The sequence below is a fragment of the Lepidochelys kempii genome, chromosome 2, assembly GCF_965140265.1.
Source record: "Lepidochelys kempii isolate rLepKem1 chromosome 2, rLepKem1.hap2, whole genome shotgun sequence".
Taxonomy (NCBI): domain Eukaryota; kingdom Metazoa; phylum Chordata; order Testudines; family Cheloniidae; genus Lepidochelys; species Lepidochelys kempii.
Window position 1 is genome coordinate 64355923 of NC_133257.1, and position 25069 is coordinate 64380991.

Genomic DNA, 25069 nt, shown 5'->3' on the forward strand with positions numbered 1-25069 from the left:
CTCTACAATATCTCCCTTGTTTCCTCAACACAGGCTTCATGGGCCCAAACCTGCATAGGGCTAAGTATTCTGGCCCCCAACTCAGAAAAGCACTAAAGCGTGTGTTTAACTTTAAATGTGCGATCAATCTAATTGAATTTAATGGGTGAAAACTGGCTCCATGGAAGTCAATGGAAGTTTTGCCATTGATTTCAACAGTACCGAGATTTCACTCAACAGGACTACTCATTTGCTTAAAGCCAAGCACGAATGTAAGTGCAGGATCAGGGCAAGAGTGCTCAGCACCTTACAGGATCAACCCCCGTATGAGGCAATGATCAGTAAATAAATGTAGCAGTGAATCCAGTAGGTCCACCTGTAGCCCATCCCTGCCCTGACTCCAAACGGATTCTGCGTGCCAATGCATTAGGTATCTCCACTGAATTGTTTTCGGTGACACACAGAACTTCTGTTTTGTTGGTGGAACTGCATATCTCAAATTAGCCCCCTCCTTGCAAGTTCACTCTTACATCAGGTATGTGAGACATCTTCTACAATTGGCATAGAACAAGTTTTTTTTTTTTTTTAATTTAGACTTTCTGGGGCATATGGCAGTGGAAAAACTGCAGCCAAGACAGGCCGATATATTTCATACGGATTAGGTTTGGGAAGGAATTAAGCTATTAAAACCTCTGAAGCTATTTCTGGTAGCTAAAGAATATGACCTTTTTTATGGATTGTAAATTTCACAAATCAAGGCTCCTAGACAATCTTGCATATGCCTTTTATTCAGCTGCCCTGAAAAGGGGTCACATGGACATGCACCTTCTTTCTCAGCCAAAACCAAAGTACTACAACAAAGTTTGAAAAGTCTGAGATGCAGCAAATGTGCACACAGTGCAACCCCAACTTGATAGTCTCCTGTTTGAATAGGATAACATATAGAATGTTGCAAATCACGTGGGACCATAGTCTAGGAAAAAATCCTTTCTGCACTCAGGTCACATTCAGTCTACAAATTGTAATGGAAGAGTTAGGCTGTCAATGCAGTGCATGATTAAAAGAAAAATGTCCTGTCTGTGCAGGCTCCCACAGAGACAGTGGATATTTCTCCCTGTATATGAAAGTCTGGTTACATGGTTGACAACTATAATATACAGAGGAGATAATTTTGATGAGTACTAGGGCAGCACAAATCCATTGCTAAAAACAAAACAAAGTATGGTATTAGGTTAGCCTCCAGCTTTGTCCATAGAGCTCACTCACATTTAAGTGTGGAGACTCGGGTTCAGGAATAATTTCAAGTCTCTCACTCCAGCTCAATGAAAAACCGTTGCATTGTTGAAAGGTTTGTTTACATGAGGTAATTGTTCGGAAGAGCTTTTCTAGAATAACTCTTCCGCTATAGCTATCCCAGAATAACTCTCCGTGTGAACACTTGTTCCTGAATAGGAGTAATTTTTTTCAATGCAGTTTAATCCATTTTGTAAACGGATTAAACTAAACCAGAAAAAGGCACTCCTGTTCTGGGTTAAGAATATCCACAGGGGGAGCTATTCCCCCACTTGGTAAGGCAACTCCCATCTTTTCATGTGCTATAATATATATTCTGCTTACTATATTTTTCACTCCATGCATCTGATGAAGTGGGTTTTAGCCCATGAAAGCTTATGCCCAAATACATTTGTTAGTCTCTAAGGTGACACAAATACTAGTCTGTATCAGCAAAAACAACGAGGAGTCCGACTACCCCCTCCGAAACCTATTCTGGAATAGTTATAGTGCTTTCAATTCTCACTCTAGCTTGTTCTGGAATAACTTTCCCATGTAGACAAGCCCTAAGTGATACATTCTGAGCTATCAGTGGTGGTCTCCTGCCAGCTGAATTACTGCTGACCCCTCTTTAGTGCCAGAACTTACTCCTGCTCTCTGGCTTTGTCTTCACTGCCAATATAGGGTGTGTTTTTACAAGTAACATGCATTAGCCATCTTGCTGTAAAATCCGAGTGGAGACAGGCACAGTAATTTTTACTGTGATGTAGCTAGGCAAGCTCAGTCATGAATACAGGTATAGGGTTAACCTCACGTGGTAACATCCCGTATTGCGTTCACTGGGATTTTACAGCAAGACAGCTAATGCATATTAGTTATCTCACTGTAGAAACACACAGTTTTTGTCAGTGAAGACATAGCCTCTTTCTTTCTCTCTCTACCTCTGCCCCACCTCCTCCAACATTCACATTATTCCAATCTATGGCCAGTCTGGTCAGATCCTACCAGTGCCATATAACTATGCTATGTTACTCTACTCCCAAGACTTCAGCTGCTCTCACTTCTTTTCCCTCACAGCTACAATCCATTTTACTAGTTTGAGTCAGATGAGATGAGTGGATTTTTGTCTCTGTGATGGGGTATACATACCCCCCACCAAAACGCCTCCGTCTTCAAATAGCAAAACCAGCCCTGCTCTGGCTCAGCTGTGAGAAATGTCAGTTGTGGAGAGACATGCTCCCAGCAGCTGTAGCTAATGAGGGCAAGCCCAAGTATAAAGAGGGAGGAACAGGATGAGAAGGGACAGAAAAGCTTGGGACTTCAAGGGAGCAAAAAACCTCTACCAAAAGGAGCTAGCCCCAGGTTGCCTCTTAGAACCCCCTGGAGGTACAAGGGAGGTGGACAGAGAAGGAAACAAACTCTGAGGGCCAAAGGGCTTTATGTTATGTTTATGGACTCTTCCTAAAAAAGAGTTGATTGGATATAAGCCACTATTACCTGAGTCAAGGACCATTCCGGGCTGCTCAAACTGGTGTTCTGCACAAGACGGTGTACACCACCACTATGTCAGGGTCTGTGAAAGACTGGTGCCAGAGATGGGGACATGGTGGTCTGGCCTGGTGGTCAGCACGGTGTTCGAGGCCAATGGGCAGGTACAAAGTCAGGAGACAAGTTTTAGAGCTGCAAGTCAGAGCCTGGTTCAGATAGGGAACAGGTGCTGAAGCCAAGGGTGAGCACTGAGTCAGAAGCCAAAAAGCCATAGCCTAGGGTCAGAAGTCTTATGGGGCGTTGGTAGGCCAAAGTCCTTTCAACCTTTCACAGGAAGGATTGGGGCCCCATTGGACAAGAGGTCCTGTCCATTAGCTGGATCAGAAAGAAGGCCCCAAGTGAGGCTATTTATCCAAAAGTCCTTTCTTTGTCTGTTGGTCATTGGAGAATCTATATATATGTGATACTCTGCAGGAGGTGTGAGCCTCTCTGGGGGATTACAACTGGGCTGATTTGCCTTAATCATCTCACACTGTTTTTTAGTACCTCTAGAAGCTCGGGTCACCCTCCCACATGGAATTACATACATCTTACACACAGTAAGATCCCCAAAGATATTTCAGGAAATTGATGCATCTGTCACAGCTTTCACAAAGTCTTCTGTCTGCAGTCATAGTTCCTTAGTGCAGCCCTATAGTTCTACTGCAAAATTGCTCCGGCTGAAAAAAAGTTATCAGCTGTTGAACACTCTAAAGCTGTTAATGAATCTTTGAGAAGCCCATAGGCCAACTGAAACTGCTATTCACATGGCTATTAGTCATGTCTTTTTCACTATTATTATTATTACACATATGCTTTTCTCTGATACTCTTTTGGTATAATGTTGAAGGTAGGCTCTGCTTTCAGCATTGTTAACTTGCTTTTCTATGTCCTGGTACAATTGTTCATGATGGAAACGTTACACAGTAAATGTTTCCAACCTAGACAATAAAGATGACAAAAGTAATGAGCTGAAATTCACAAAGTGATGTAATATCAAAAGGGAAGTACATTTTATTCATGTACATTTCCCATAGGTCTTCGCATCCAGTTAGCTCATGTTTTACTCTCACATACTGATGTTGATTGGCTTTCATAATCAGTCATGAGTCATTCTGGGAAATGGAAAGAGACCCTAGCTCCAGGTTGAACAATGGCGCCATTCTCTAAAGGGATTTTCTTTTGTGAACAGTGTAGATGATGTGCTTCGTAGCATCTTTTCCTATCCCAATTATAAAAATAACAGAGCTATAACTAATGGGAAAAAGAGGGACTGCTGCAGTTCCTCAGAGGAATCACGTTATATACTGATATCATTAGCCCTTTTGTTATATCTAATGATAACTGGGCTGCAATAATTATTCCAGCAGCTCTAGCTTGTCTAAAGAGAAGGAGAAAAGATTTCTTTATAACCCTGTTGAAAAAAAGGTCTGGAGCTTTTAAAATGGAGTATAGAACAGAATTCTTGATGCATGGCACTCATGAAAAGCTACTCAAATTAACCTAAAATGTATTTGAATCTATGGCTCAGGATGTTGACCTTGTTAACAATCTGAACTTCATTAAGCAACTATTTCCAGTATCATTTATTGTCTTGCTTTTAATCTCTCTCTCAAACTTGACAATCATGTTTGTTTTGATTAATTATTTACATGAATCTCAGATCCTCCATTTTAATGGCTGTTGTGCAGAATACGGTTTCTAATTTAAATTCCATTTCTCTTTAATGAAATAGTATTGAAATCCACCAAATATCATAATTCATTGTAATATTAAATAATCAATGTTTGACAGATTCTCTGGAAGCAGGGATGCAGAAATAATTCATAAAGTAATGCAACTGCATTGGGTTACCATGATGTACTGCTGAAGGAGCGAAGCAACAGATTTCCAGAACTAATGTAATCAGACCATGTTGTTTACCATTTTCATATGGAAGTGATGTTTTATACATTCCGAAGAAAAATGGCCATGAGAGCAGATAGTTGTGTGATAAAACAAGAGGAAATGATTATCTTTTTGAGAGAGATGATTGCATGTTCATGGATGAACCAACAAAACATTGAAATATTCAGTTAAGTAGTTAATGAAAATTGTTAGACTCTGCAGGTGCTTGGATGACATGTCTATGAATGTTAAAGGTAGGATTTTCCAAAGCATTCTGCACTGGCCTAACTCTGTTCCCATTGAAGACAGTGGTATAAGACTCATTGACTTTAGGGGAGCAGAATTGTTTAATCCAGGCTGTGTCCACGCTGCAGTCGGGAGCTGTGAGTGCGGCATGTGCAGATATATCCAAGCTAGCGTGGATCTAGTCAGGTCCACGCTAACTTGAGGAACAGTAGGCCAGGTAGACACAGACACAAACACAGCACTCGAATTACGGGGAAAAAGTCGGGGGGATCTAAATATCAAGTGGCTTACTTTAATTTAAACAGTATTGAGAAGTAAGGGGGCCATACGACAGATAGGAGGTAGCCTCTAAAAGCGTAGTAAAGGGGCTCAGTCCCACCAGCCCCACCCTCACCTGGTAATTCAAGCACTGGACACTTGCTGCTTCTAATCAAGCTAACACTTAAAAATAGCAGAGTGGTTGTGGCGGGGGCCACACAGAAAGCTGCTGGGGTTAGCCCCCTGAGTACGTACCCGGGGGGTCAGATGGGACTGTACTCGGGTGACTGGTCAGAGCTGCTCCCTGTGCTCCTGCAGCACAACACAGGTACGTCCACCTGTGCTGCGAATCACACCACCAGCTGCTGTGTAGACAGATTCTAAGAATGCTTTTGAAGAACCCCGTGTTTGGATTTAAGAGTGCCAAGAATTAACATGTTTCTATTTTAAGGAGTTAATTCTTTTTTAAGATTGTCTGTCTTTGTTTACATGTGTAAATCTGACTAAAAAATTAAGTGACTTTAGTAATCAGGAGGGCAGCAAGAAGTTATTGCAATGTATTTTCATACAAAAATAATATATGGGCTGGAAATATCCTTGAGTATAGCTTCAGCATGATTCACACAGGCTGCAGTATTCATATTAATGGGAGCTGTGGCCTAGATTCACAAAGGTACTTAGGCATTGTCACACTGAGCATCACAACTCTACTCCCCTACGATAAAGGTAAAGCTTGTCTGTTTGGTGACCAGAAATCTTGGAGCATTGGTTAGAGACTGTGGAATGATCTTCCTTAGGTTCTAAGGACATTCACAAACCTCATCAACTTCCACTCCGAACGCAAGGCACATGTCTTTGCCCTTGCCTTCTCTATTAAGACAAAGCAGTGTGTACATTAAAAAAACAAAACAAAAACAAAAAGACAACAAGAACCCCTAGCAAAAGGAAAACATTCCACTGCATACACAATACCCTCCCACTCAGGGAGGGGAGAATGAGAGAACAAACCACGCACCAGGTATTAGTCACATCACTTAATACATTGGTGGAAGAAGCTCAGATACTACAGTGATGAGCATGATATAAGAACCTGTGTAGAATACTTGTGAATTAATATCCACTGTCATCTCAAATTTCATTTTTTACTGGAAGTAGTTCTCTTCTAAAAGTGATATTAACAAGAATAACAATCCATGAGGTCAGTCCAACATTGATTACCTGACATTGTGTGGTCAGAAAATTTCACTGGTACCACTGGGTGTCATGTAAAAATATTCCCTTCTCCTCCATGTCAAGAAGAGAGGAGATTAGAACCATAAGGAAACATTTTTAAATATTAGATCGATGTGTGTATATATATCACAGAATTATTGAAACATAAAACTGGAAGGGACCTCGAGAGGTCATCTAGTCCAGTCCCCTGCACTCAAGGCAGGACTAAGTATTATCTAGACCAACCCTGACAGGTGTTCGTCCAACCTGCTCTTAAAAATCCCCAACGATGGAGATTCCACAACCTCCCTAGGCAATTTATTCTAGTGCTTAACCACCCTGACAGTTAGGAAGTTTTTCCTAATGTCCAACCTAAAACTAAAGTTTTTCCTAATGTCCATATAAAATGGCTCATTCTGAGTCTAATCCAGAGCGCACTGAAGTCAATGAGAGACTCTCTATGGACTTCAGAGATTGTCTTATGAAAGCCAGTTCCCACTCCCCATTTAGCATTTCCAGTTTTGTGTAAGAACATCTCTCTCCAAATAGCCTCCCCAGAAGGGTTTATGGGCCACAGACGTGCTCAAAGCTGCTGCCACTTATGCAACCAGCATTTGTTCCCTGCAAAATTTGGCACTCAGCATAGAGGACATGCCTCACTTTTTAAAAATTAAAGGCACTGTGTATAAGGATGTGTTCATCAGTAGGAAATTTTCCATGCACTGTACATAGAATAATGTATTGTTGTGTAATGCTACCAAGGTTCCCTTTTAAAAGTCAGCTTTTACAGCAGTTACCACACTACTCTAAAATATGACTGGATTTCCCTATAGTTAGAATAGGGAAAAGAGTCTAATCCTGAGAGATGCTGAGTACTTGCAATTCCCATTGATATCAATGAATGTTCAGCATCAGGTTCAGACCTTAAATTACTCTGGCCTACTAACTGTTTGCAGAGGATGACTCTTTGATGATGACTACTCTAATGCATATACAGCAAGCATCACAGGTGATTGGACTGCACTAGAGGCACAGGAGTGATGTAAGCAGGGTCTAATATGGTCATAGATGCACCATCTTGTGCATATAAAACTGTTGCTTTTTATATACAAGTTAAAATATTTAAGTAAAAGGAACCTTTGAAAAGATCTTTTGAAAAGCAGAAAGATCTACCTGGACTGGTATGCAGTATTTACCCCTTGAGGGATTTCATGCTACAGATAATCTAATTCCCTATCAAATAAAAGCATTTACCTTCCTGTTCATTTGGACCAGAGTTAGCATGATAAAACAATTTCTTATGCCAATAAAATTTTTGTTATGTTATAAAAAGGTTTATTGCACTACTATTGCTACATAAAAATGTTATGAAATTTAACCCTATTGCAAGCTCCAGAAAGACACAGTCTACTTTTAGAACTAGCTGCCACAAAAAAAAATGTTTTAATTCTCTTTCTTTCTTTCTCTTTCTTTCTTTCTAAAATATGGCATTTTAATTCTACTTTGCCATAAACAATTTCACAGGATTCTCTCTCTTTTTTGCTCAGTAACCTATTGCTGTCCACTCCAATACCCTCCTACACTCGTATATCAAGATCTTGTACAAAACTATGATTATTATATTTTGCAAGCAATTTTCAACTAAACAAACAAAATCTAGTCTACTGCTCCTGAGAAATTAGGTCCCGTTCTCCCTCTTCCCCCATGGCCACTTTAGTTTCAGTAGTGCAAATCTTCACAGTCCAGTAGCAGAACAATCTGCAGTATCTGATAGATAATAGGCTTCTCTTCATGGCACAATAATATTATTATATTAAATGGTGTGCAGTTTCAGGCTGGTAAGGTAATTATACAGTAACTGCCGTAAGTAGCCCACTCAGGTAAAATGTTTGGATACCCCAGATTCCCACAGAAGGATACAGAATGTAAGAAAAAAAGGGCATAGTGGTACTCTAATTACTACAATTTCCCTGACCTTTTTCACTGGTTCTTAGTTTGCATTAGGAAACTATTTACTAGCTAAAATAGATTTATAGTCCGAGCTGGATGAAGTGTTCCCTTTCTGCACACGTTCTAATGAATAGCATTAATTGCTATGGATGAAATCCACTTCCATACAAAGGGCCAGCATTAGGGCTATGAACCCAGTGTAGGGCTGTTATGAAATATCAGCATAGGAGAACAGTGTACATTTCAAATGGCAAGTTTTATATTCAAATATGCAAGGTAAAATCTGTACTGTTATTGGTCAGTTACTGAAACCATCCACGCAGTAAACAGAAACAATAGCATGTGACCTGCATACTAAAGAAGAGTAGGAGTGGTACAATCTGATAACTGAAAATAGCATTCGTGAAAATAGAAACTTACAGACAGTAATATTTGGATGGCGCTGTGAATGACCTCGAGATACTGGAAGTCAATGATGCAGCCCGTCACAGAGACATAGGAGTAATCGTCTAGGATCCCAGGGGCTGAAGGGTGCACCACTCTCCGTATGCAGCCTGGCCCATGCTCTCGCCACCAGGAACGGTGCATTGAAATGTTAAAGGTCATGAGATCAGTTTCCTAGGAGACAGAGAGAGAGAAAAAGGGATGAAATGCCCTTCTGTCACAGCATTAAAGGTGAAAACAGGAATTAATGTAATTTCACTTATAAAAGAAAAACTCAGCTAAATAAACAGATAAATTAATACAAATTTCTAAGATGAAGCCAGACCATAGAAAAGGAAAGAGAAAAATCTTACTGGGGCCCTGATCGGTAGATACTCTATGAAACATAGAGCAAATAATAGTCCCTGTCCAAAAGAAACTTGGAATCTAAAAATACAACCTAATTATTACTTTACTAGAAAGTGTCTCCAGAATGTATTTATTCTTATGGTAGGTAAAGGTGACAGTCACTTAAAACAGTGGTTCTTAACCTTTTTGGGCTCATGACCCCCTTATAAATTTTTATGGCCTGTCGTGACCCAGTAAATAGTCTGAGGGTGGAGGCCCAGGGGTGGTTTTGGTTGGATCCTGCCCGACACTCACCCTACAGTGCCAGTTCCTGTGCTGTGGGACTGGCTGGCCTTGGCTCTCTGCTCTGGGTGTTGCAACCTCCAGGGTTGCCGTGCCACTCAGACTGGCCCTGCCCCCACAACTGGACTAAATTTGTGTGAGTGGAGTTGTGACCTGGCTCAGGGGATTGCAGTGCCACTCACTCAGATTTGAACTACCCAGGCTCCTGTCGTCATGACGGCTCAGCCAAACCTGGGTGGAGCTGGGACCCCTAAGGTTGCTGTGCCTGGAGCAGGGAGGCAAAACCAGTCAATCCTGTGGGACAGAAGCCAGAGGAGCTGCCATGTGACCCTTTGAAACATTCTTGTGACCCAATTTTGGGTCCCAACCCATGGGCTGAGAAACCCTAGCATATACCCAATGTTATTTTTACAGGATAAGATCTAAAATAAACCGCTACAGAATACATTTGAGGCCACAGGTCTAGTGGAAATATCTGTTATTTTGTGTAAACCTACCAGTACAACATGAATAGTGTAGTATAACATGCATATTTTCACCCACTCACTTCCACCTTCATGGCTCAGCAGAGCAGTAACAGTGGCAAAATTCTAACAAATTTTTGAAGACCACTCCGGTTGTGCCTGCAAAAATGCTTGTCTTCTGGCTGTACTGAAAAAGCATCACATTTTCTAGGCATATACATGCTTAGTTGTGGGTACAAATGTGGGCTGCTGCAGGTATACTTTTACAGGCTCACATACTGAACCTTATTAATCTCCCCGACAAGTCTAGCTTTCTGTGGAAGAAGAGGTCCATACCAAACAAAGGTAGCAGGATTTTTGCCATTGTATAACATATTATATAGTTGCTAAGTCATTATTTAGACTTGGTGAGACATCTGTCTTTTGACTTTGAACATCATTCTTTGATTCCATTTTAGAAAATTTTGCACTCACAATAGACCACAGGTGGGCAAACTACGGCCTGCAGGCCACATCTGGCCCACGGGACTCTCCTGCCCGGCCCCTGAGCTCCTGACCCAGGAGACTAGCCCCTGGCCCCTCCTCTGCTGTTCCCTCTCCCCTGCAGCCTCAGCTCACTGCGTCGCCGGTGCAATGCTCTGGGCGGCGGGGTTGGGAGCTCCTGCTGGGCAGCGCAGCTGCAGAGCCGCAGCCTGACCCAGTGCTCTGTGCTGCACGGTGGCGTGGCTGGCTTCAGCAGGGCGGCGCGGCTGCCTGGTCTGGTGCTCTGGGTGTCATGGCTGTAGCACTGCCAGCCACCGGTGTTTCAGGCAGTGCGGTAAGGGGGCAGGGAGTGGGGGGTTGGATAGATGGCAGGGGAGTTCAGGATGGTGGTCAGGGGACTGGGGTGTGGATAGGGGTGGGACGGTCAGAGGGCAGGGAACAGGGGGGTTGAATGGTGGCAGGGATCATGGGGGAGTCATCAGGAAGGAGAGGAGGGGTTGGATGGGGCAGCGGGGAGCCATCGGGGTGGGGAGCCTGGGGGTGGTCAGGGGACGGGGGGGTGGATGGGGCAGAGGTCCTGGGAGGGGGTGTCAGGGGACAGAGAGGGGTTTGATAGGGGGCGGGGGGCCAGGCCACACCTGGCTGTTTGGGGAGGCACAGCCTCCCCTAACCAACCCTCCATACAATTTTGAAAACCCGATGTGGCCCCCAGGCCAAAATGTTTGCCCATCCCTGTGGTAGGGTGATATCTTACTGAATTGAAATAAAAATTGACAGACAACTCTGCTTAGGTAAAATTATAAATATAAATAAAAGTAAGCGCCAATATTGGGCAGTTTCTTATGTTTGGCTCAGTGCAACAATCCCTGTTATTTTATTACACATTACTGATGGACTTCTCTTTATGCTACTAAGCCATGGAAAAGTCTCCCATTCAATATTTGGTAGTGAGAACTTTATTAAGGATTTTTCTGCTTTGAGTCCCTGAAGGCTTAAATGGAACTTAAGTGGTGCCTGGGCCTTCTACTAGGCCTCCACGCAAGGGGTGAATTTCACCCTGTTTCATAATAGTTGTTTGCCTATTTTTCTGCATTGTACCGGAAGAACAACCTTAAGTAGGGATTACCCTGTAAACTAACTCTGAAGCTATGTATCGTTGCAAGCCAGAAATATGATCTGCAAAAGAACTGTACCATTACAGAGGCAACTGTTTTGTTTTCTTCAAGAATGAGCCAATATATTTATGTACAGTACTTTATTAAAAATAAACCTTGTAAAGGAAACACACAAACATCCTAAATCTCATCTAGAGATGGACAAACATTTGGAAAAGTTCTCCCAGTTATGTTTTGCAAATTTTGACAACGTTTTTAAATTTAAAATTTGTCATCCAGCTGTTATTCCTATTCAGCAAAGCACCTACAGATGTGCTTAATTTTTAGCATGTGCTTAAGAAGTCCCATTGACATCACTGGCCATTATCATCCTTCATTCAGTAATGGAAGAGGAGACATTTGTGAAATCTGACTTTCAAGCCACTGATGGTACAATGAGAGAAGGAAGCACCCATATCACCAGCAAATTCTCTGCTCTGATGTGCAAAGGATGTGATCGTGGCACTTTTTGTATCATTACTTTTGTTCAGCAGCTCTGGGTAACCCCCTTTGAGCAGGGGGTTGGACTAGATGACCTCCTGAGGTCCCTTCCAACCCTGATATTCTATGATTCTGTGAATGCCAGAGTGCCACACCCTGGTTCTCCAAAGCAGATGCGAAAGATAAATAATTATCCAGCAGAGACCAGAGTCTTATAAGTGTAAGCTAACCAAAAAAATTACTTGGTGCTTTAGTTTGACCTCTAATATGTTACTCCAAAAAGTGATAATGTTACATCTGATAAACATTAAGCTACTGATCAATAAATGAAAGCCTGAAAAAAAATTTGCTGTTGCCAAAGTGTATCTTCTCTCTAGGAAGCACCTAAGCTATATAATGTGTCATTTATGCCATCCTTAAAAAAAAAAAAAAATCAACTAGTAGTTTTACTATTTATACTGAAATAAAGAAACTCACAAATAACGGTGAAATGAGATAAAGAACATTGATCCACTCTGTGTCTTTTACTTTTCCACACAAAATGTTGTTTATGGCTAATAAATTATAAAAAAAAATACAAATAATTCTTTGTTTTATAGCAGACCCTACGCACCCCACGGGGCTAGACACTATACAAACACTGATAATTAGGGTTAGAAGGATTAGATTTTTATTGGTAAATGTCACTGAACATCAGTTTCATCACCGACACACACACACACACTTCCACCAATAATAATCTAAATTTAAAGAAAGAAAAATGCTGCTTGAAAACTTAGAGTCGGATTTAAGGAACTTTGTTTCATTTGAAATATGATGTTGACAGATTGTGTTTTAACAATTATAGTGCTTTAACAGTTTGAATCTTAACATCTACTATCATTAAAATATTGTCTGAGCTTCCCAATAGTTTTCCAGAACTGTGAAAATGTAAATAGATAAAAATAGAAAAAAATGCTTAAAAATAAATGTTGGTATTATTCCTCAAATTATATAAACATTGATTCTGCCAAGCCTATTTATAATATGATAATCCCTGTTTGAAAAAGCTTCCAGACTAGACAATCTTAACAATAAGCAAAATGTGTTCATGTACAGAGTCGCAATGACCTCTGCATTTTAGGTACAATTAAAGTGTTGTGGTTTTCAAGGAGGCAATATGAATATAATTTTGAACAAATAATTCATATGAATATGCCATAACATATACAATACTGAAACACCACCACTCATTTCAGATGCCACATATCAAGCTTGTGGAAAATTTGTTAAACAACAAACAAAGAACAAATGGACACAAATCAGATGTCAAGAATTATAAAATTTAAAAACCAGTCGGAGAACACCTCAACCTCCCTGGACACTCAATTACAGACCTAAAAGTGGCAATTCTTCAACAAAAAAACTTCCAAAACAGACTCCAACAAGAAATTGCAGAACTGGAATTAATTTGCAAACTGGACGCCATCAAATTAGGCTTGAATAAAGACTGGGAATGGATGGGTCATTACACAAACTAAAACCTATTTCCCCATGCTAATTTTTCTCCCTGCTGTTACTCACACGTTCTTGTAAACTGTTTGAAATGGGCCATCCTGATTATCACTACAAAAGTTTTTTTCTCCTGCTGATAATAGCCCAATTTAATTAATTTGTCTTGTTAGAGTTGGTATGGCAACCCCCGTCTTTTCATGTTCTCTGTAGATATATATCTTCCTACTGTATTTTCCGCTCCATGCATCTGATGAAATGGGTTTTAGCCCATGAAAGTTTATGCCCAAATAAATGTGTTAATCTCTAAGGTGCCACAAGTACTCCTCATTCTTTAAACCATAACACATCTAAATATCAGTTCAGATGTCTCAGCACGTGCATTGCATTAGATAAGTGCACTCCACAGTGTTACATTTAATCCAGATCTATAAAGTGTATGCACATGGGATAAATCCCTGTTTCAGCAAAGATGTGTTTAAATTTAAGCACATCAATAATCCCATCCCTAGTGAGCTAAGCGTTCAACAAGTATCTAAATCCCACTGAAGTCAGTGGGATTTAAGCACACACTTAAGTGCTTTGCTGAATAGGGATGGGATTACTCATGTTTAAAATAAAGAACGTGCTCAAAGTACTTTGCTTAAATTTGGAACCAGAAAATCCAAAGCTTGTTTCTCCCAATGTACAGTTTATAAATACCATTGTAATTTAATCTGGCTGTTTCTGCAGAACTTCTCACAAAACTACCACTTTGGAAGGTGCTTAGACTGTAGTACTGATTGCTTACTCCTTTCAGTATTATATGAAAGTTAAATGTTTGTTAGGAAAGTCCAAGAGGATGCTTGCAATTTTTCAATATGCAACACATACTGTTCTCTCATGTTAAAAACAACCATTAAACAACTGCTTCAAGACACTCAATCTTCCAGAAGGTAATGTAATGTAAATTGCTGTTTTCTTACAAAAGTATGCAGTTTTTCAAGCTTACTACTGACTGTGTACCAGACTCTATGCATCTATATAACAGCATGCCTTGAATCCAAAGAGAGAGTGCAAAGGCACAATGCTTTAGGATTGTGGACCTTCTGCACTTATAGCTCACACCACATGTCCTTGCATTTATTTGTTGCATCAGGCTATAAGACATACCTTCTCCCTCTGCAGTCTTGTTAGATCTCACACACTTATGTTCGAACAGTACATGGATGATAATGTTCCGGAAAAATTGTAGGTGCGTAAAGGAGAAGTGATGCTAGTTATTCCATATATCATGTTCTTCCCTCTCAGGCACACTGCTTGAAATTCAGTCCTGTGCAGAAGACCTTATGCACCACTTAAGTCCCATTTAACTTGCTATGGTTTTAAAACTCTAGTGCTAAGCGGTACATAGGCTTTGTGCTGCCTGTCTGCACAGAAATGAATTCCAGTCATTGTCAGAGGTCACTGGGCCATTGGAGATTCTCGCTTTTAGATAAGATGAGCCAACATCATTAAAGGTCTTATAGATTTATGGGGACTGATGCCCTGGCCTAATTTCATTCTACCTAAAATTTTCTTGAGGTTTCAGTTGGACAGTTCCCATATAGATTGTTGTGTAGTGACTCTAGATGTATCATAATGTTCTTGGTAGTGGAGCAGATAGTTAGGTTTGAAACTTTATTTCCAAAAAATCCTGCCTACATTCACTTTTCACATATATATGTGTATGTACTTAATGAATAGTATGATTACATGCAAAAATATTGTGGTTGCATGATTAAAGTCACCAAAGATCAGGAAATACACATGTTAAAGGTCCAACAGAAAAATTAACATGGCCGCATTGTATGTTGTATGGAATATACTTTGTTACAAATGTAAGAATATATTAAGCTACACACTGAACTAGAAAATCAGGGATAGAAAATTACACATGTGCAATGTAGCTAAGTTAATTCTACTGTTGGAATCTTAACTTTCAAGGTTCTCACTTTGGGTGACTTTGTGCAACCTTAATGGGGGAAGAATACCCAGAGGAGAGCAACAAGAATTGTGGGTCAAACACACTGCTTTTTGTCTGACCCATTCACATTTATTCATTGTGTCTGCTTAGAAGGTGATTTCTTCTGGAATATAGGAATTGCCATACTGGATCAGATGCAGAGTCCATCCAGTATCTTGTCTCAGAAAGTGGCCAGTACTGGAAGCTTCCCAGGAAGGTGCAAGAACCTATAGTTGGCAGATTTGGCATAAACAGCAGGGATCTTATCTTCATTCTTATTTGTGTAGCCTATAGCAGATAGTTTACTAGCAAACAACACCAGTGCAATAAATAGTCCCATATCACTTTCTGAAAAAAACAAGAATGCTCTAGTTCTGATCAGTTTCCCCAGCTAAGTCTTTCATTTTCACAAATGGAGAGGAAAGACATTCATTCAAAGAACTTCTTGGCAAATAATTATAATGTACATAATTCCAGGAAAAAAGGGACTGTAACAAAGAATATTTTGTCTTAATTCCCTGCATTCAATTAAGTTTGCAGTTTTGATGTGATGTGGCTTGAACAAAAAGCCTGCAAATTCCATAATATTTAATTTTAAAGAGTCATTAATCCCCATTAGATGCGAATGATGTGTTCCAGTGCTAATGAAGCCTGCTTTAACTGTATAGCTACTCTGGAGAGGGAGCATCAGCTGCAAGCCAAGGTCTACAATTTGCAGAATAACTTTAGTTTTCCACTCCATTACATTCCCAGTCCACAGGTTATGATCCCAGTTAATGCTGCATCTGACCACTCACTGTCTCCTCATTATAGCTGAACAGGCTGATTTTGAAGCACTGGGCAGACTGCACTAAGAAAGTGGCATTGTGAATAACAGGCACTTCTGTCACTAGCTGTCATATGCATTAGCAATGATGATGGTTCAGGCTTCTGATATTTTGAATATTAATTACTCCTTTTTTGCCTTAAATCTAAATATTTGACTTCAGCTCTACTCAGGTAAAAGCCATCTGTAAACCTGAAGATGGGACTTATCTTGCTTGCACTTTGAATAATCAAAATGTGCCCATGACTGCGATCTCAGAACTGCTGGCACAAATGGAACATCCTGTTTAAATTTGTAGCATCCCCCAAGCCTCCACAGAACAGGTTTGAACAGGTTTTGATATTTTTGAGAAAGGCTTAACCCCCAAGAGTGATTTGGGGAAGGGGATGTGATCTGCATATTCTTTTAGAATTATGGATGTTTTTGTAAATCATGTCATATTGCTGTCTCACATTTCTTGAAAAAGTCAAAGTATCATCTCTCCGTATGTGTACAATTATATATTGATTTCATTCAATTTTGTTATGGAAAATTTATTTTAAATATGTTCTCTGCTTGTTGTTTTGTCTATATGTGTCATTTATGATCCGCTTACCCAGTGTGATTTCTGGAAAAAAGCGTATTTCATGTATTACAGCTATAAAACATGCACAAAAGAGGTTTTCATTTTGGCTAGTCTATGGTAGTCTGTCACTGTCAGACTCCCTCGGTTCTGGAAGGCAGCTTTTGCACGGTGCTCAGGTTCAAACACAAGGAACAGCATTGCAAAGACAAAGACTTGAAACTTCTGCAATGTGCAAGACATAGAATCATAGAATATCAGGGTTGGAAGGGGCCTCAGGAGGTTATCTAGTCCAACCCCTTGCTCAAAGCAGGACCAATCCCCAATTTTTGCCCCAGATCCCTAAATGGCCCCCTCAAGGCTTGAACTCACAACCCTGGGTTTAGGAGGCCAATGCTCAAACCACTGAGCTATCCCTGCCCCCCAAAATTATCGCCAGCTCATAGTTGGCAGGATTCAAACCTGCACAGGGAGACCCCAATGGATTTTTAGTCCATTGCCTTAACGACTCGGCCACAACATACTGAAGTACAATTCTCATGGTTGACACCTTACACCTAATCTTGTGGGAAAAGTAGAAAGTAATCAGTATATTGATGTGGAGGCCTGCTGACAAGCCATCAACCTTGATCTGCAATGGATAATTCTAAGATACTGCCCAAACAAGCTATTCGATGTTGAGTTTGAAAAAGGGGAATTCTCAGCAAGTACCAGGATGGACAGCTTTTTAATGTGACGATGTCATCACCATACCAACAGTAACATCTGTTGGATACTGTCCAGTGCTGCCAGCATCACCTACTGAATGGATTAGGGTTTTCACTGTAGAGAAGAATGTCAGCAAGATATCTTGGATACTTGGGCAAGATTATGTGTTGACATTTAATGAGGCTGTATATTGTAATTCCAAAGAGATCCAGTGAACCTACCCAGAGGAATTTCAGAAAACAGTCTTGAGAATGGGTGGTTTCCGCAGAGCACAGACATTTCTAGCTGTAATTGGGAAAAACGTATGAAGAGAGTGGTCTTGCAGACATCCTCATAGCAACACAGCAAGCAATAAATCATACAACCATGGAGTGAGGGCCCACAAGATTGTAATGGAGGCTCTGTCCTGACTGCAGAAGCATTCTTTAAATGGGTACAGTGTTGCCCCAGATTTGAGGGGTATGTGTACCCCAGATGTTGATCAAGCTAACTGCAACCATAGTGTGCGCATTCAGCCACCATGAATTAATCAAATAGAACACCACAGCGTTAAGGGTTAATTTGAATACGCAGGGCTTCTGCAGGCCAGGTCATATGCTAGCTGCCCACATGCAGTTTTTGCTAATTAGAATGGGAGGAGGGAAGAAAAGACTCAAACTGACAGTGAAAGAGAACTCAGAATTTGGGTACCTTTTGATAAGAAGTGTATTATGACTAAGGTTGTTAGGAATGTTTGTTGATAAGTAGTTTATTGAAGTGTGCAGGCAGAGGGGTTTACTAGGTGTTTTTTTGTGACCAGGTGGGCGGATGTGTCTGTGGGTGTAGAAAAAAGTCTAGTGATGTGTGCGTGTGTTGGAGGGAAACAAGAAACTGAAGGAGCCTCTGAGACACCAAGAAAGTCAAGCAGCAGCCTGTAAGCATGGTGTGACCCTGGGAGAAGCCCAGAGAAAGCATCTAGATTGGGGATGCTGGCTAAAGAGACTTGGGTTGTAAGCAAAGAAGCTTTCCCCTGGTTTTCATTCCTTCTGCATTCAGAGAAGCTAGACTTTGTACATTCCTTGTAAACAAACAAGATGGAGTCTAGCATTTTCTTTTCAGTCATCACTTTCAACTCCCAAATGGAACAACCTACAAGATCCCAAATTTTTGCTAGCTGCTTGGGTCAAAAAGGGGAAACACTGTCATTCAGAGGGGCTCTGTGGCATGCATATTGCCAGCATCTGGTCCCCTACTTAAACACAGAGGAAATCTATCATATCCACTATGTCTAGTTGTGAAGGATGTGGGGCTGATCTGCAATAATTTATGAATTCTATATGTGACCTGGTTATTGGGATAGCTACAGAATGGTATATTGGGGTATTGGAATAGTTATTGTACATATAATGGTTTAGTTTAGTAGCAAGGATGTTAGCAAATAAGTAAGAGGGAAACATAATGGCTCCAAATGAGCAGCCTCCCAGTAAACACATGAGGGAGCTTCACATTAAGCTGTGAAGATGTTACTTCTAGTTGCCAGCCAAGTTACAGGACTTGTTTTGCCAGTGTTGGGAGCATCTAGATTAAGAGCACTTAAATAATTAGAATGAGGGATTCTGGAGGGAAGGAATACAATTGTCAATGAGCTGTTCCCTGCGGAACAGACTAACACAGACACCTCCTTGGAGATCTAGGCTTTTGAGGGGGATGGTTGTTTTAAAAACTTCCTCTCCTATGCTTTGCTTTGTTCCCACTGATGAGTTTAAACAATACTTTGTTTTAAGAAGGCAGTTCGGTGTCACTGTATTTACTGTTGGCCACAGACTCCCCCAGGGAAGAACCACAGTTACTGAGTCCAGTAACTGTATATGTACATATGTATGTATGTATGTATAGTTCATACATAGCTATATAGAGAGGAATAAAGACATATATATTTAGAAAATGTCTTTTGTTTTGAAAGATTTTATATGCTTAGCAGGTATGCCCTGTATTTTAAATGGGGGATATTGATGAATCTCTCTGAAAAGAGCAGACACTTTTAAAGTAAAATACTAAATAGTTTTTCACCAGTCAGCCCAATTATTCCTAGGTTCATAAATTGAACAGGTGTTTTCACCCAGTTACAGAACTGGTAGAAAGTACTGGTTGTTTATTGCAGTAGGCAATAAAACTGGCTATTTTAAAATTTAATGTTGGTTAAAAAGTTAAGCTATGCAGCCAAACTGATGAAAAGCCCAGGAAAGTGGAGAGATAAGGTAAGTACTGTATTGTGCTTATTTTGTTTATTGGGCAACATAGTAGGTCTGATTTTTTTTAAAAGTGAGCATATGAAATCATAGAATATCAGGGTTGGAAGGGACCTCAGGAGGTCATCTAGTCCAACCCCCTGCTCAAAGCAGGACCAATCCCCAATTAAATCATCCCAGCCAGGGCTTTGTCAAGACTGACCTTAAAAACTTCTAAGGAAGGAGATTCTACCACCTCCCTAGGTAACACATTCCAGCGTTTCACCACCCTCCTAGTGAAAAAGTTTTTCCTAATATCCAACCTAAACCTCCCCCACTGCAACTTGAGACCATTACTCCTTGTCCTGTCCTCTTCTACCACTGAGAATAGTCTAGAACCATCCTCTCTGGAACCACCTCTCAGGTAGTTGAAAGCAGCTATCAAATCCCCCCTCATTCTTCTTTTCCTCAGACTAAACAATCCCAGTTCCCTCAGCCTTTCCTCATAAGTCATGTGTTCCAGACCCCTAATCATTTTTGTTGCCCTTCGCTGGACTCTCTCCAATTTATCCACATCCTTCTTGTAGTGTGGGGCCCAAAACTGGACACAGTACTCCAGATGAGGCCTCACCAATGTCGAATAGAGGGGAACGATCACGTCCCTCGATCTGCTCGCTATGCCCCTACTTATACATCCCAAAATGCCATTGGCCTTCTTGGCAACAAGGGCACACTGCTGACTCATATCCAGCTTCTCGTCCACTGTCACCCCTAGGTCCTTTTCCGCAGAACTGCTGCCTAGCCATTCGGCCCCTAGTCTGCAGTTCTGCGGAAAATGTGTGAGTCTATTTGAAAAACAGGCAAATTTGCTGCCTTAATGGAAAAACAGCTGCTTTGCTTTGTTTAATTTGCCACCTGCTCAGGAATCTGTTTCCTGTTTTGCAAAATAGGCAAGCTTCTTTCAGATTTAAGGACTTAAAAAGTATAGTGTCTTTAGAAAGCCACCAAGCAGGAAGGGCAGTCTGAGGTCTCTTCTTTCTGCACACTTAGACCTGCTCTACACTTAAAGTTTAGGCCAACCTAGCTAAGTCACTCAAAGGTGCGAAAAAATTCAGACTCGAGTGCCATAGTTAAGCTGACCTAAACCCTGTTTTAAAAGCTCTAACCAATTGTGTTCTGCACATTACCAAGGAATGTCTTTATTAATAAATTTCAATATAAAAAAGATATAATAGGCCTATTAAGAAACATTAAAGTCTAGATCATTTTTTTAATGTTCCTACTAATATGAGTTATATACTGCTGGTCACTTTAACAGACGAATAGACCTCTGAAGCCTAATGATCCATGCAGTTTCTAACTTTGTATACCTGTCGTTAATCCATCATCATCCAAGTAGTAATCTATCCCACTCTAATAAATAGAAATGGACCTGGAATACTTCAGAGGAATAAAAACATACGAATGTTTTAAATTATGGTATCATTTTGCTGCCAATTTGAAATAATACTGACAGTGTCTAGAAAAAAGGGAAGAACAGTAGTTCAGCATCATCTGGTTTTTATAAGCGCAGGCATGGCACAATTTTAAAAAAAGGACAGGTGGGATTAAAATTACTTTTGTTCCTATTTATTAAAAACAGAAAACAAAACCCACTATATAAACCTCCCGCTGAAACATAATAGATATAAAAAGAACATTAAGATAGTGTCTGAGAAGAAAGAAATTCACAATGTAGGGTCTGATCCTGCAGGGTGCTGAGTACCTTTAATTCCCATCGTCCCTTAGAGGATATTAATCAGGCTATACATTACAGATTATTATTATTATTGTTATTTCATACTCACGTAACAGAAAACATGCTGGAGACTTTAAAATACAGAAATACAGACCGTCTCCTTGAGCAGGAGAATTTACAGCCTAAACAACCTAAACTTGCAAAATTTTGTCCATATACTTACTTACACATTGTGTATAGTCCTATTGAAGTAAAGCATGTGAATAAGAGTTTGTTCATTGAGGCCTACATTAAAGTGATGAGAAGAAATAGGAAGCAATGACAACTTGAGAAGGGTATAAGAGGAGAAGGATGAGGAAGAGGGCAATATGATGTATCCTTGAAGGTAAGAAAGAATTTATTTTCAGTGTGTCCTGTACACAACACATTAGCACAATGACATATAGCAAAGAAGGTGTCCGGGTGTTAGAGCAAAATGTCATGTACCTGCTAAGAGCCCAATGAATGCTCCCTTAGAGGAGAGGTTGTGTGTCTGAGTGAGGAGACAGAAGCTGCCAAACCTAGGAGATGTGTGGAAAAGGAACCTTAACTCTAAACTGTTCTGACCCCTGGGCCATCGTGCCCAGCTTTCCTCTTCCCACTGTGACACAGTAGGCCAGCTCCTCAACTGGGGTAAACTGTCATAGCTCCATTGATTTCCATTGATACTCAAATTGAGCATCTGGTCCAGGATTCATAGGGACTTTATTCACAATGGGTAACATTCATGCCTGTATTTGTGGAAGAAGGAAGTGGGGGTGTAGGTGGGGGGCGGGGAATTCACAAGAACTATGTCTCATTTAATTTCCATTTAAGACTTATTTTAAGGATTTTGGTAGGATTTCAGTGGTACATATAGGGCATGCTCTGGCTCTCTGCACAGGGTTAAATTTCGCCCAGTGTTACCACCTTGATGAAGATTCCAGTGGAAGAGGAAGAGACAGTAGCAGACTTTGCTGGTTTCATGTATTGGACAAAAGTCAGCTCAGAATGTGAAGCTGGCATTTTAAATTTGTTTGACCTCAGTATACCTGGAATGTGCCAACTGGTGTATTTCCATTGGGTTATGATCAAGACCAAGAGAATCGGCATACTACAATTTAACAGACTAGTATAAGCAACAGTCAAACGAAGAAGCACCTGAGTCTGACTGGCAAGTTGTTTATCATGGTTTCAGAACTCCCAAACCATGAAAGGCTTTATGGTGTCCTTCCCTGGGAAGTGTGAAGGGAAGCACATAAAAATAAACAGAAGTGAAAGAGCCCCTTCATCTGTCTGCACTGCCACATAGGACTTGTCCAGATTGTAAGTCTGGGTACAAGGGAAGAGAGGAGGATCCACAAGGCAAGCAAGTGGGCAGGATAGAGATAAAGAGGACATGGCATGGAGAGGACAAGGCTGCCACAGGGGGTAATATCGTATAACACCCTGTGAAGGGCTGCAGAAACTTTCTTCCTCCCTGGAGCAAGGAGGAACCAGGGAAGGAAATGTAAATCAAAATTCCTTCCAAAGGCTCCTCCTGGGGTGGCACTGGTACTTGCTTTTCAGTGAGGGCTTGGGACACAGCCTCAGTCGAGTTATAAACATCACATTCCCAGCAAAGATTGAAACATAGTGGCTATTGGAATGAATGATTTGTTTATTTTAAAAATGCAAATGTAGAAAATGATGGAGGGCTACAATTGTATTCAGCTTCAAAGAACACCTAGTGAGAAGAGACAGAAATAGGAAATGCTGTCTAGATGTTATAATTAGGTTATGTTGTTCACATGGATTTTTCCCTGATATATTTTAAATAATTTTAAGTAATGACTACATGTATTGCTTGCAGAGAGGAGGCAATTAAACTGAATAGTGCTGTCATGGAACAATACCCCCCCTTCCAGCCCATAATGAGCTCTCCTGGAATATATCACCAAACTGAAACACATTCTGATGCTACTATGCAATGAAAGGCATGAAATATTGGTGCAAATGGAGGCAATAATTAATTCTGACATTATGATTAATGGCAGTATAACTCTCTGCTTTTATTCTTGTGTTAGTGCATGGCTTCATTAAGTGCATGGCTTCATTCACTTTTTTGTATGTTTTGTGGAATATGCGTGCGCGCGTGTGTGTGTGTCAGAAATTTTGATAAGACTGAGCTGTGGGTCTGAATCAATGATACCATGGTGAAAGAATAAGGAAATCACCACAAAGTTGACCTGGTTCTATAAATGAAGTCATCAGCACAGTCTGTGTCACTGGATACTTTAGCAGCTACATCTAGAGCTGGCCATGGTTCTTTGCAGAAATGCATGTGTACCCTTAAGGGATCATAGTAAAACCACCTTATTTGTCATCAGTGGTTATGGGCCTGATTCTCCTCTCACTGATACAGTATAAATCCAGGAGTAATTCCACTGGAGTCAATGCAGTTACAGGGGTCAGAGTGGGGAAAATCAGGCCCTTATGCGTTCATTAGCCCTACAAAGCAGGGTTTTATTTTTTGTCATGATCAACAGAAAATGATGATGAAGACTCAGACCATTAGCTAGGGCAAACCAGTGTGACTCAACTGACTTCAGCTTTATATCATCTGAAGTTCTGGAATTTAAAATCTGCAAAAAAAGTCAGCACATCAAAAATAGTAATCAGTCCTCATACACACATCTCCCACAAAGGCTTTAATTCAACATTATGAATATCAGAAAAGGCCTGGAAAGAAAGTAAGAGAAGAAAAAAAATAGCCTCCAATAAAATCTCTCATTTTAGAAAAATAATCACCCCTCTTGGAAAAAAAAAATCACACCTGAGTCACATTTACAGCATGACTTCTTATGGCTCATATTACTATATAAAGAGTAAGACAGTTCAAAACAATAAAGCAGACTTAGGACTTGTCTACATGGTGGTGCATTGTGGACTACTGGGATGTGATTTCCAGTGTATTAAAATGCTTAGCATTAATTGGTCCAAGTAGACCCTGCTCTTGCAGACTAAAGGTTCCCTGGTGCACTTTAACATTGTACACTATAGTGTAATGATCAACATAATGAGAATAATTTGCATGTGTGAGGTTCTGGTGAATTAAAGAAAATCAGTATGGGACAGATTGCCATGTTCACTAAGGCCTTGTCTACATGCAATTTGTGCCACTGTAACTACACCGATAGCATTAAAGCAGTATGAACCCCAGGGTGCTTATAGCAGTATAGCTTATTCCAGTACATGTATAACTGTGCCCACATTAAGGACAATACTGCTTTAACTATTTCCATTAAAAAAAAATCAAACCCCTAATTGAAATAGTTCTATCAGAACAAAACCAGTGTGTAGACCAGGCCTTAGGTCCCTTCACCCAACTTTGGCAGTTTTGGGTCAAACAGCTTTCAAGGATATGCCTACAAGCAGGGCCGGCCCAAAACATTTTGGCACCTGAGGCGGGGAGCTCAAATGACGCTCCCATGCCCCCTCGCTTGGGCCAAAACTATGAAAGGTCTCAATTCTGCCTTCTTCCTGTTCTACTCCTCTCATGGTACCGCTCTGCTACCTACCCCAATAAAGGAGAACTAACAACTTAAA

General features: G+C 40.6%; 1 protein-coding gene and 1 non-coding gene across 13 annotated transcripts in view; both read right to left on the reverse strand.

Moving 5' to 3' along the window:
- NKAIN3 (sodium/potassium transporting ATPase interacting 3) overlaps positions 1–25069 on the reverse strand; it is a 664031-nt gene that overhangs the window by 150708 nt on the left and 488254 nt on the right. For all 12 annotated transcript variants that reach the window (XM_073331057.1, XM_073331058.1, XM_073331054.1 and 9 more), the window contains one exon: positions 8752–8949. In XM_073331057.1, the coding sequence (XP_073187158.1) occupies positions 8752–8949 (198 nt within the window). The remainder of the gene's footprint in view (positions 1–8751; positions 8950–25069) is intronic.
- Positions 17252–17334, reverse strand: TRNAF-AAA (transfer RNA phenylalanine (anticodon AAA)). The gene has a single exon. It is a non-coding gene; the product is annotated as a tRNA-Phe (tRNA).